The sequence below is a fragment of the Rhinopithecus bieti genome, unplaced genomic scaffold (genome assembly GCF_001698545.2).
Source record: "Rhinopithecus bieti isolate Rb0 unplaced genomic scaffold, ASM169854v2 scaffold_54125, whole genome shotgun sequence".
NCBI lineage: Eukaryota > Metazoa > Chordata > Mammalia > Primates > Cercopithecidae > Rhinopithecus > Rhinopithecus bieti.
The window spans coordinates 226-13,687 of NW_016820897.1; the positions used below are offsets into that span (position 1 = coordinate 226).

At 42.4% G+C, this 13,462-nt stretch overlaps 1 protein-coding gene across 1 annotated transcript; it reads left to right on the forward strand.

Moving 5' to 3' along the window:
• Positions 1–891: 891 nt before the first annotated feature.
• Positions 892–12,768, forward strand: LOC108520600 (pregnancy-specific beta-1-glycoprotein 3-like). The gene is given in 7 exon segments (XM_017860021.1): positions 892–1,247; positions 2,440–2,718; positions 5,426–5,479; positions 5,482–5,700; positions 6,099–6,353; positions 10,643–10,727; positions 12,598–12,768. Coding segments are annotated over 6 exon segments (1,158 nt in total). The 5' UTR covers positions 892–931; the 3' UTR covers positions 10,678–10,727; positions 12,598–12,768.
• The last annotated feature ends 694 nt before the right edge of the window (positions 12,769–13,462 follow it).

Here is a 13,462-nt window from a genome sequence, read left to right on the forward strand (position 1 = left end):
ACTCCATCTCACAAAAAAAAAAAAAAAAAAGAAAAGAAAAGAAAAGAAAAAAATTACAGGGAAGAAGGTTCTGTTGGAGCCTGCATAGGGGAAAATATACCAGAGAGGGACAGGGGTCAAGACAGGAAAATCACATTGAACTGGAATTGGTAACAGGTAGGAAAATCTCAAGTGTTTTGTTTTCCTGGCTAATTATCACTGGACACCACATTTTGAAAAATGATAATAATAACTATTATCAGATGACACTTCAAATGAAAATATAAGCAGGGCATGAAACACTGTCCTCAGCAAAAAACCTCAACAATTGGGGAAAGCAAACACCCCGGGCATGGAGGGTCCTAGGAATTCTCACATCTACAGGAGTCTGAAGCCTGTCCCAGGCACTGGGGTACAACCAAGATCACAAACGTCCCTGTCCCCACGGAGCTCATACTCTCATGGGCAGGAAGACAGACATGCAAAGAGATCTGGAATGTGAGGTCAGGTGTTGACTAGAGCTCTGGAGGGAGCAGAGCAGGGAAAGGTCAGAAAGGGAAGACCCAGGGTCTCTGAAGGAGGTGTCAGGAAAGAAGTCTAAGGATGCCCTGACGTGAACAGGACCTGAAGGCAGTGTGGAGGGAGCCATGCAGACCCCTGGGGAAGAGGATTCCAAACAGAAAAATGCCAAGGTCAGAAGTGTTGAAGGAATGGGGGTCGTGCCGCTGAGCTTGACCCAGTAGGACAGTAGGACACAAACACACAAACACACAAAGTAGAGTGCGTGTGTTTGTGTGTGTATGTCTTCAAGGCTGATGATTGAAGAGATCTTCTGACTACCCAGGGCCCCATCTTTTCACCCCAATACATAGGTCTCAATATTGACTGATGCTCTCTCCACCTCCTAGCATCACTTTTAATCTTCTGGAACCCACCCACCACTGCGCAAGTCATGATTGAAGCCCAGCCAACAAAAGTTTCTGAGGGGAAGGATGTTCTTCTACTTGTCCACAATTTGCCCCATAATCTTGCTGGATACATCTGGTACAAAGGGAAAATAATGGACCTCTACCATTACATTACAGCATATACAATAGACACTGAAATGATTATATTTGGGCCTGCATACAGTGGACGAGAAACAGTATATTCCAATGCATCCCTGCTGATCCAGAATGTGACCCAGAAGGACACAGGATCCTACACGATACAAATCATAAAGCGAGGTGATAAGACTAAAGGAGTAACTGGACATTTCACGTTATACCGTGAGTGATTCCACATGCTCCCTGGGTGTTGGGGGGTTGGGGTCACTTGTACTTTGCACACAGGATTGTCAGGCCTGGACTGTGCCTGTGTCCCTCTCTGCATTATGTCCCATGTTGGGGTTTTGGCATTTAGTACAGGACACACACAGAGGAGACAAACTTCAGCAGATCAGAATTCCTTTCCTGCCTCCAGACCCTGCAGACACTTGCTGCACAGGAAGGACAGTCTGATGGGGGGTGCTCAGCAGGAGGAGATCAGTCTCAGCCAAGCACCTCATGCCCTCTTCATAAACTTGACCCTGAGAAAGACCCTGGAGAACTGAGTAGGGCTTTGCCTAAGAGGCCCCATGAGATACTCTCAGAGAAGCTCAGCCCTAGAAGCCTCAACCCCAGACCCCTGTCCCTAAATCCTTACTCCAGATAAAGCTGAGGAGCCTGTGTCAGGGTTGGGTTGTGGCAGGGCTTACTGGGACCAAGGATTTACCAGCTGTCTGAGGACTGTGTCTCCTGGAGCTGCTCACTGCCAGGGTCAGCCCTCAGAGCCTCATCTAGGCAAGAACAGAGCTTTCTTCACCAGAGACTCAGAGTGGAGGGGCAGAAAGACAAGCTTTGTAGGCCATCAGCCAACTGCCTTGCGAGGCTTAGGACACTCCATAGAAAGTCTAATGTCCCCAGAAGCAGAAACAGAAGAACGAAAGTGTATCTGGCAGCAGCTTGTCCACAGAGATCTGACCTAAAGGTGTTCTCTCATTTAAGTGAATAATAATAAATGCTGTTTGTGTGAACACCTCCACTGTGCCAAGCATTAGGTCAGGTGACTGTGAATAATTTAAAATTTATTCACAGATAGCATGAAAAGTGACAATTCATTGGTGGGCCAGGCAGGCAGTTGGAGAGGGAAGGACTCAGAGAGGCACTAGGGGCTGTGACTGCTGGTCCCATGTCTTTCCATGACCCAGTGCTGCTCAATTCACATTTGAGAAAGTCTGTGCTTCTCCCACATACAGAAGGCAGCCTCACAATCCCTGAGCCCTCAGATTGCCACGCATCTGTCTTGTAACACAAAGAGTTACCGTTGACTTTTAAGCACTTGGTTGGCTGAGAGGTGGGAAAGGCCATCTCTGATTGAAAAATGTCTTTGGAGGAATCAAAGGTGCCACACAGGGCAATCTTCTCTCTGTTATCTGCACAGTGGATATTCCCAAGCCCTCCATCTCCAGCAGCAACTTAAACCCTAGGGAGGCCATGGAGACTGTGATCTTATCCTGTGATCCTGACACTCAGGACGTAAGCTACCTGTGGTGGATAAATGGCCAGAGCCTCCCTATCAGTCGCAAGTTGCAGCTGTCCAGAAACAACAGGACCCTTGTTCTATTTGGTGTCACAATGGATACTGCAGGACCCTATGAATGTGAAATGAAGAACCCAGTGAGTGCCAGCCGCAGTGACCCAGTCACCCTGAATCTCCTCTGTGAGTATCTTCTGTTCCTCTGTGAGCCAGGCTGCCATCCCAAATACACATGGCCAGAGGCCAGGCCTCCTAGTCCCTCTCAGGTCAAAATACAGAGATCTTTACCCCTGGACATCAAAATTGGCCATGAGTAATAAGAGTAGGCTTAGGCTTGATCAACAATAGGAGAGAAGAGGCTGCTCCTGTCATGGGAGAATCAGGGTCCAAAGCTTATGATGGGAGAAACGGGTGAATGTCTCAAGCTCCAGATCAGTGAACACAGCAGGGATTTGGCTGGGACTTCAGTGTTGTGACTTAGCTCACAGGGTCACTGTGGCCCTTCCACAGACCAGGATTTTCCCTTGCCTTGATAACATCACCTGTGACTTTATTCTCCTTACTCCAGATGGCCTGAATGTCTCCACCATTTCTTCTTCATACACCTATTACCATACAGGGGAAGTCCCCAAGCTCTCCTGCCTCACAGACTCTCACCCACTGGCAGAGCATTCTTGGCTGACTGATGGGAAGTTCCAGCAATCAGCACAAGTGTTCTTTATCCCCCAGATCACTAAAACATATAGAGGGGTCTATGTCTGTTTCATCCATAACTCAGCCACTGATGGAACAAATCTCATAATCAAGAGGATCATAGTCCCTGGTAAGTGGATCCCTGGAGCACTGGCAATATGTTTTCCAGTGAAGTCTATCTGGCTATCAGGGAAGAGCCACCTGCCCTCTGCAAAGGGAGAGGGAAAATAAAAAACCCAGGACAGGGAATATGTTTCTGCTCCAAACCACCAGCTTTTGCCTGTGCCCTTCACTCTTTCTAGACCATCCTTTAGACTACACACTAACAATGAACAATCTGAAAGGAAATTCAGAAAAGAATTTCCATTCACATTAACACCAAAAAGAATAAAATATTTTGGAATAAATTTAACCACAAAGGTCAAAGGGTTATACCCTGAAAACTACAAAACATTACTGTAAGAAATTCAAGACAACATCAATATATGGAAAGACATTTCATTTTCACGGATTGGAAGAATCAATATTGTTAGGAAGACAATACTACTCAAAGTGAGCTGCAGATCCAACGCAACCCCTTCCAGAATCCCAGTAACATTTTTTGCAGAATTACAAAAATCTGTCCTAAATCTGACTTGACAGGCTCTTATTAATGACTGACACAACAGAGACACTGAGAAAAAGATGCAACCATGAAAAGGTGGAAAGTTTTGATGACATAGAAAATAGCAGTCGTCCTTTCTCACATCCCAAAGCCTTCAAAAACATACAAGTGCAGCATGTCCAGTATGGAATTGACCAAAAACTAATCACCAAGCTAGAAACATGGTGAGAGAAAAAAAAAAGGGCAAGAATGTATTTGGCTTATCACCTCCCATTTTGGCACACTAATCTGATGCTGAAAAGAAATGCTCACTGGAGCATTTTAGATTTTGAATCCTTCAGATTTGGGATGCTAAACCAGTAAGTATATGACAAATATTTCAGAATCAAGAAATGTCAGAAACCGAAAACACTTTCTTTCCTAAGTCTTATGCATAAGAAATACTCAGTCTGTGTGAACTGTAGGCATCAAGCTGTACAGCAGATCTCTAGAACCTCCCCATCTGGCATAACTGAAACTGCACACCCATGAACAACTTCTGATTCTCCCCACTCCCAGCTCCTGGCAACCAGAGTCTCTTCTCAGATTCACTCTGGAATTCACATCCATGAGGTCCCTAGAGTAGTCAAACCCATGGAATCAGAGAGTAGAGTGTCCAATGAAAGAAAATATTTGCAAAACTTCTCCTAAATTTGTCTCATATACATCAAACACACATGGTCCATGATGACCAGATTTCCAGAGATTCTCACCCTTTCCACCAGTCAGTTCTGCATTTGCAAATGTCCACATGTATTTCTGGAAGGATTCACATAGTCCTCACCTGCCCTCTGCAGAAGGAGAGGAAACTTAAAGAACCCAGAACAGGGAACATGGTTCTGCTCCAAAGTCACCAGCTCTTGAATGTCAACTTCACTCTTTCTAGATCATTCCTCACACTCTGCTCTATCTTTGGAGGTCACTGACTCAAATAAGTCATCACGAAACACCTGCAGAAAACTGCCCCACCTTGTGCCTCCACTGCCTGATGACTGAACTGACCTCCAGTCTTGACTCTGGTCTCTCCTGTCTTCTTTCTGCTGAAACATCCAATCCCAGGCCAGGCTGCTTAGTATCTTCAGGGTTTCAGGATAATGGGAAGTCCCATTATTACTCATCTCTAGAATATCCTTGGAAATGGAAACTGCAGAGAAATCACATCTTGGGGGGCAAAGTAGGATGGAATTTGGAAGTGGCCCAGCAGTTGCACATTCCAGGTAAGGAACCCAAGGTGAGACAGGCTGTCAGCTGATTAGAGAGGGACTGGGAGGGGTACCAGGACCTGTGACTCCCACTGACATGTCCCTCCATGACCCAACACTGCTGCTCAATTCACACTTGAGAAAGTCTGTGCTTCCCTAAGACAGAGCAGGCGGCCCCAGAGTCGTTGAGCCCTTAGATCATCATACATCTATCTTGTGACACACACAGCAGTTATTGTTTTCAAGGACTTGGGTGGGCTGAGAGGTGGGAGATGCCAACTCTGATTGAAGGATGCTTGTGGAGGAATAAAAGGTGCCACACAGGACAATCTTATCGCTGTCATCCACACAGCAGAGCTTCCCAAGCCCTACATCACCAGCAAAAACTTCAACCCCATGGAGAATAAGAAGTTGTAGCCTTAACCTGTGAACCTAAGACTCAGGGCTACACCTACATGTGGTGCGTAAATGGTCAGAGTCTCCTGGTCAGTACCAGGCTAAAGCGACCTGGTAAAAACAGGATCCTCATTCTACCCAATGTCACAAGAAATGGCACAGGACCCTATGAATGTGAAATACAAGACCTAGTTGGTAGCATCCCCAGTGACCCAGTACCCTGGATGTCCTGTGTATCTTTCGTTCCTCTGTGGGCCAGGCCACCAGCTTAAATCCAAATGACCAGAGGCCAGACACCTCAGTCTGTCTCAGGTCCAAGTACAAACACTTTTATTTCTGGACACTCAAGCTGGCCATAACTACCTGCCCTGGGAAATCCTGGGTAGGCACAGCCTTAACCCAGAATATAAGGGGAGGGGATGCTCTTGTCATGGGAGAGTTGGGGTTTACAATCTGTGATGGGAGAAACAGGTGAATACCTCAGGCCTCAGCTCAGTGAACACAGAAGGAGTTTGCCTGGGACTTGAGGGTGTGTCTTGGCTCAGGTGGACACTGTGTCCCTTTAAGAGACCAGGAGCATTCACTTCCCTCAGACGACATCACCTGTGGCTTTATTCTCTTTACTCCAGATGGTCCACACCTCCCCAGCATTATCCCTCCATTCACTGATTACCGTTCAGGAGAAAACCTCTACTTGTCCTGCTTCGCGGAATCTAACCCACCGGCAGCGTATACTTGGACGATTAATGGGAAGTTCCTGCAATCAGGACAAGAGCTCTCTATCCCCAAAATTACTACAAAGCATACTGGGATCTATGGTTGCTCTGCTCGTAATTCAGCCACTGGCAGCGAACGTTCCACATTCAAGACGATCAGAGTCTCTGGTAAGTGGATCCCTGCATCATTGGCAATAGGGTTTTAGGTGGAGTCTATGTGGCTTTCAGAGAAGAGTCAGGAAAACCTTTTCACTCCCAACCTGTGTCCCATGGGCAGCAGCAAATCCTAGATTCTCCTCTTGAACCCTCCCAATTTGTCTCTACAGACTCTCTTCTCCTTGTTTTTCTGTTTTCTCATGGCTGACCTTGTGTCCAGCCTGAGAAAGGTAAGGAGGGGACTTTGTCAGCCCTGAGCCCTAGGTGGTGGAAGAGGCTTCACAGAGGGACAAGAAGGAGAGTCCTCAAGATCAAGTTGCTTCTTGCTGTCACAACACATCCCTTTCTGCCACGTCTTTGTTTTCTTTTACTTACTCCATGGGCTACAAGGAACATGTGAGGCTTTGAAACAAGCTCATATTTTTCCCCCAAATGAGAGGAGGAAGCCCCTTGGATGAGAGAGGAGCAGCTCAGACTGCTGCTTGCTCTGCTCCGGGCTTCTCCAGTGACTGGCCCTGCCTGACTCCACCTGGGGTGGGACCAGCATGTGTGGAGAAAGAGCCCTGGAGGCCTGTCCTGAATTCAGCTAAATCGAACTTTCACTTGAAGTTAAGCCAAGGCTGCAGGGAAACAACAAGAGAGAGAGCCTTGGGGCAGACCCTTGAGCTGTCTCCTGGCTCTGAAGTCACCGGCTGTATGATGCTGTGGGCACAGCATGTGGGACACAGCACAGGGGACAATGAGTGATGCACACTTGGAGAAATAGGGAGATTCACCTCTGGGCCTCTGCACGGCAGGAAAGGGGCAATGCCAAGAAGTGTGTATTTATAGAGTGTAAGACTACCAGGACACTTTATATATATACATAATATAAGACTTATCATTAACTATTTCTAAGTGTGCAACTTAGTGTTGTGTAACCATCACACTATCCATTTCCAGAACTTTTTCCTTTTACCATATTAAACCTCTGTACCCAATAAACAGTAACTCTCACTGTATGATGCTGTGGGCACAGCATGTGGGACACAGCACAGGGGACAATGAGTGATGCACACTTGGAGAAATAGGGAGATTCACCTCTGGGGCTCTGCATGGCAGGAAAGGGGCAATGCCAAGAAGTGTGTATTTATAGAGTGTAAGACTACCAGGACACTTTATATATATACATAATATAAGACTTATCATTAACTATTTCTAAGTGTGCAACTTAGTGTTGTGTAACCATCACACTATCCATTTCCAGAACTTTTTCCTTTTACCATATTAAACCTCTGTACCCAATAAACAGTAACTCTCACTCCTTCTCCCCTAACCCTTAGCACATACCATTCTACTTTGTCTCTATGTAACTGGCTATTCTATCTTTTATAATTGGAATTATATAATAATTATCCTTTTGTGTCTGCCATATTTCAGTTAGCACAATGTCTTCAAGGTTCAACCATTTTGCACGATGTATTGGAATATGCAAGTATTTCTTTCTGGGCTCTCTGTTCTATTGCATTAATTTCTATGTCTTTCTTTATGCCAGTACCACACTCTATTGGTTACTGGGGCTTTGTAGTAAATGCTGAAATCAGGAAGCATGGGTCCTCCAGCTTCAATCTTCGTCTTCAAATTTTTTCTCTAGAGTCATGAGATTCAATATAAATTTTAGGACAATTTTTCTTTTACTGCAAAATGTCACTGAGATTCTGATAGGAATTGTGTTGAATCTGCAGCTATGTGTAGCATTGTCCTCCTAACAATAGTGAGTCTTCTAATTCATGAAACAAAATGTCTTTCAATTAATTGATGTCATCATTAAGCAATATTTTATGGATTTCAAGTATAATCATCTCAGCTCTTTGGTTAAACTTATTCCTAAATATTTTATTCTTTTTGATATTAATACAAATTAAATTTTTTTCTTAATTTCCGTTCGGATTGTTTATAGTTAGTGTATTCAAATGCGACTGATGTTTGAATGTTGATTTTGTATTGTGCAACATTACTGAATTCATTTATTAATTATAATAGGTTTGTTCCATCTTTAGGATTTTCTAGATATAAGTTCAAGTTATCTGCGAACAGAAATAACTTTACTCCTTTCTTCCAATTTCAATGTCTTTTTTTAAAATCTTGCCTAATTTTTCTGACTAGACCTTTCAATACTACATTGAATAGAAGTGTCCAAAGCAGCATCCTTGTCTTGTTCCTGCTCATACAGGGAAAGCTTTCAGTCTTTCTCCATTGAATATGATGTTAGCATTGGGCTTTTCACATATTGCCTTTATGTTGAGGTGGTTTCCTTCCATTCTTAGTTAGAATGTTTTATTATGAAAATGTTTTATTATGAAGAATATTTTATTATGAAAATTATTGAATTTTATCAAATGCTTTTATTGATTCAATCTTACTGATTTTAGTTCTATTCATTTTTGTGTTTTTCTAGGAATTTGTCTCTTTCATCTAGGTTATCCAATTTATTGGCATACAATTATTTACAGCACTTTCATAATCATTATTTTATTAGAATTGGTAGTAATTACTTCATTTTCTTCTTTATTTTTCTTTTCTTTTCTTTTTTTTTTTTTTGAAGAGAGAGAGAGAGACAGGCTCTCACACTGTAGGCAGTCCAGGCTGAAATACAGTGGTGTGATTATGGCTTACTGCAGCCTCACCCTCCTGGTCTCAAGAAATTCTCCTTCTTCAGCCTCCCAAGATACTAGGACCACAGACTCATGCCACCATGCCCAGCTACTTGGTTTTTAATTTTTTTTTGTAGAGACAGGATCTCCCCAGGTTACCAATGCTGGTCCAAACACCTGGCCTCAAGAAATCCTCCCAGTGTGACTTCCCGAAGTGCTAGGATTAAAATATGACCCACCATGCTCGGACTCATTTTCATTTCTGATTTCTGTAATTTTAATCTTCTCTCTTTTTTTCTTAGTCACTCTAGTTAATGGTCGTCAATTCTGTCGATTTCATTCTGAAGAATCAACTTTTGGTTTCATTAAGTTCCTCTATTATTTTCCATTCTCCATTTTATTTTTATGCACTCTCATCCGTATTGTTTCCTTCATTCACTGTGCTTGGGTTTAGTTTGTTCTTCTATCATATCCTGAAATACGAGCGAGCTTGCTTCATACCATTCTTTTAAAGGTTTCATGCCGTCAGTGAAACAAGATGCCACACACAGACGAACCAATGTCAGCTGCTATATTACTACCCTCATCATTAGCCTTGAGGTCAAATAGTCCCAGAATGAAATCTCAGATCCACCTATTACTAGCCATATGACACCAGGAAAGATTTTACACTACTCTAAGCTTCTGTCTTTTCATCGGCAAAATGGAAATAATGTCTACCTGACAGGATTATTTTGTGAATTAAATGAAGTACAGGTAAAGTATTTAGGACAGGTCCTGGCACATAGGACATGCCCCTCAACAGTACCTATTTCCATATATATATAGAAAAAGAGGTACCACATAACACACTAGAACATGGTTACTGACGACTTGTAGGAGAGAAAGGAAAAAAGCTAAATACAAAGAATCAAGCCTGGTATTTTAGTTTTTATCTACTGAGATGCCTCCATTATGGGATTAGACATATAAGATAATTTATCAGGGAAGACACTTGTGAGGGAATGTGGGGCAGACATGAAGATAGTGGGAGAACCCACACACCACTATGCAAAGCTGACTCCTGTGAAAAAGAAAGAGAAAGAAGTTTTAGGTATCAATACTGCTCTAAGAGAGTTTTTGCAAGGCTGATGTGGAGTCCTCCAAGAAGTCACCCATTAAAGTTAAAGAGAGCCTCAGAGAATTAGGCTTGCTTTCATGCCCTTGCTGGGAGGGAAGGAAGCTTTCTGTGCAAAGGAGGTGGTGAATTTGAAATGCACTGACCTGGGCCTTCTGTCAATCATGTCCCTGCCATGAAAACCTGGCAGGGTCTCATTCATGGCTGCCACCACAGAGACACTGAGACAAAGATGCAACCATGAAAAGGTGGAAAGGTGGAAACTTCTAATGACATAGAAAATAACAATCAGCCTTTCTCACATCTGAAAGCTTTCTGAAATATCTGAGTACAGTAGAGACTTGACAGAGGACTGATCACCAGCCTAGAAAGATGGTGAGAGGGGAAAAAACTGCAAGAATATAATCATCTCCCATCAACTTTCCAACAGAAATAATGTATTCCTTGAAAAAACAATTATAGAGTATCTCATGTTACATGCTTGTTCCTGAGGCTCCCCCCTGTAAAGTAACATCATCTCCATTCCTTCTTTTCTTTTCTTTCCATGACAGCTCCTTTAGGAAGAGGACCTCTATCCTGGCCTTAATCCAATACAACAGCCATGATGTCATTTCTGTATTTCAGGAAGACTGGCAGGTATGATGGCCTTTTCTCTTGTCCCATTTCCTGCAGGGCTGACTGCCATGCTTGGGAGAGGGAAAAGACTTATTGGCCTGTATCTGGGACTGGATCTTCTCCTTCATCCACCAAACTCCTGCTTCTCAGCACCAATTCCTGCAGTTCCCTTTCTCCCTGGCCTTTATGCTCCCTGTACTCCACTGCCTTTTAGACATAATTATCTCCAGCCTCTGCTCGTTTGTTTCTCAGATTCAAATGAGAAGCACTATTTCACATTGTGAAACCCTCTTCATTATTTTTCACATCTCTCAATACTGTAATTCTCTCCATTCCCATAAAGACCTACCACTTCTCAAAGTGTTGTTTGACTTCTTGTCTCCAGAATTTGAAACCTTCCTCGCATATGACTGTCTCATAACCTTTCCAAAATCCAGTTAATTCACTTAATCAAGAATCTCCAGGGACATACTCTAGCCTCTTTGCAACTTCACATTTCTTCTGTTTACTAATCCTTCTCACTTCCTTTACCTCTACTTCTTAGTATAATTCCTCCATCTTAATCAGAACTGTCTTCCTACACATCCCTGCCCCTTCACCCACATAGACATAACATTCTTAGTTCCAATGCTAAGCCTGAAAACAGGGTGAACTCCCCTCCACCATCTGCACTACAGACTTAACCACACCCTTCATCACAAGCAATCTCTGACCTCACGGAGAACAAAGACTTTAGGATTAGCCTGTGAACCTGAGACTCAGAACAAAACCTATGTGTGCTTGAGACCTTTTCCTGATGACCAAGTCATGTGTTCCAAAAAGATACAGAAATGAAGAAGGCAAGGTCCCTCCCCCAGGGGACATAAAGCCTAAGAGAGGAAATGAGACCTGAAAATAATCATGATACCAAAATAGAAAAAAAAAGAAGGTCACAAGAAATCAGAGACATCTGATGGGAAATATAGCTACACATTGGAATCACTGGAAAACATTTTTAAAAGTGGATGCTAAAGCCCCACCCATGAGTTACACTTTAAAGGTCTGGAGAGGGACCCAGACACTGGCAATTTTTAAGTCTTCCCTGATACTACTAACATGTAACGAGGATGGAGAACTCTTGCTGTAATAGGTAGAACTCAAAACTAAATCAATGATTTTCAGCTAGAAGTACTGGCATTACCTAAGGACCTTTTTCAACATACATAAGACTATACTTTTTTGGCTCTAATTATTAAGGGGTTACACCAAGAACTCAGTAATTCAGTTGGAAAACAGAAGCTGAATGGAAAAACCACCTTATTTTATATGTCAAAATATATATACAAAGCATTTTCAAATGAGTGAGAAGTGATGCTAAACCTTCTCTAAATAATATTTATGGGAATGTTAATGAGTATTCTAGTCTGGGCGCAGTGTCTCATGCCCGTAATCCCAGCACTTTGGGAGACCGAGGTGGGCAGATCATGAGGTCAGGAGATCCAGACCATCCTGGCTAACACGGCGAAACCTCGACTCTACTAAAAATACAGAAACAAAATTAGCCAGGTGTGGTGGCAGGCACCTGTAGTCCAGCTACTCTGGAGGCTGAGGCAGGGGAATGGCATCAACCTGAGAGGTGGAGCTTGCAGTGAGCAGAGATCGTGCCATAGCACTCCAGCCTGGGCGACAGAGCAAGACTCCATCTCAAAAAATAAAAATAAAAAAGTTTTAAAAAATGAGTATTCTAAAAACTATATGAAATTTCTGGAAATCGAATATGTTATCAGTTATAGTGTCATATGCCACAGAAGTAACTAGATTTTATTTTGAGCTGTGTCTTTACCATAATAAACCTAATAAAAATCTCATTAGATTTTTAACCATAGTCATTTTAAATCTTTGTCATTCCCAGACAGTTGCTTTGATTCTTCCTCAAAGTATTTATATTCAGCTACAGTCCAAAATTGCTTTTTCTTCGAGGAGATATATGGAAAAGACTCTGACAATGCCTCTTGAATACAAGTTTCTGATAACTTCAAGATGATACCACTGAACTCTCTGAGAACTTTCAAAATTTTTATGAACAGGCTGATACCATCATGAAATTCAAGACAAAGAAGAAAAATACCTCAGTTTCATTGGACTAAATAATCAAAACGATAATGTTTTCATAATTTTTAATTTGAAAATGTGCTGATTCTTTGAATGTTTTATTCTCCAGATTTATGAACTTTCTCTTTTAAGCTCTTTATACTTTACAGCAATTTACTAACGTATACTTTTGTGAACAAAAATTGAAACATTTGCTTTTGCTCCGAATCTGAGTGCCCCAGGATTGGGAAAGTATTCATGAGGATTCATATGCTTATGGTAATAAAGTTATTTGCACAAGTTCAGTAAGAATCTACTCTCTTTATAACAGGACACATTTGAAAACATTGGTTATATCACCAAGACATTGACTGGGATGTTCTATTTGAGAATACACATAGAATAAACCCGTAGGGAATGCAGGCAAAGCCTGAAGTTGGTCTTGGTTTGACTTTCTAGTCTCAAGAGGTTTTTGAAAGTTTAATCTGAGAGTCTTATAAAACTTCTAGCAACGCAAAGTTTAAAAAGAGCGTCTATGGTCCATTGCTACACTTGCTGCACTTAGGTAAAAAATCTAGGCAAGTTTGGTGAGACTCAACCTATTTTGCAAACTAATTCATCCTACTGGAATTATCTCTGGTAAAAATAGAGACTCCTATGTAGAGAAATACTATGTTAAAAACTGT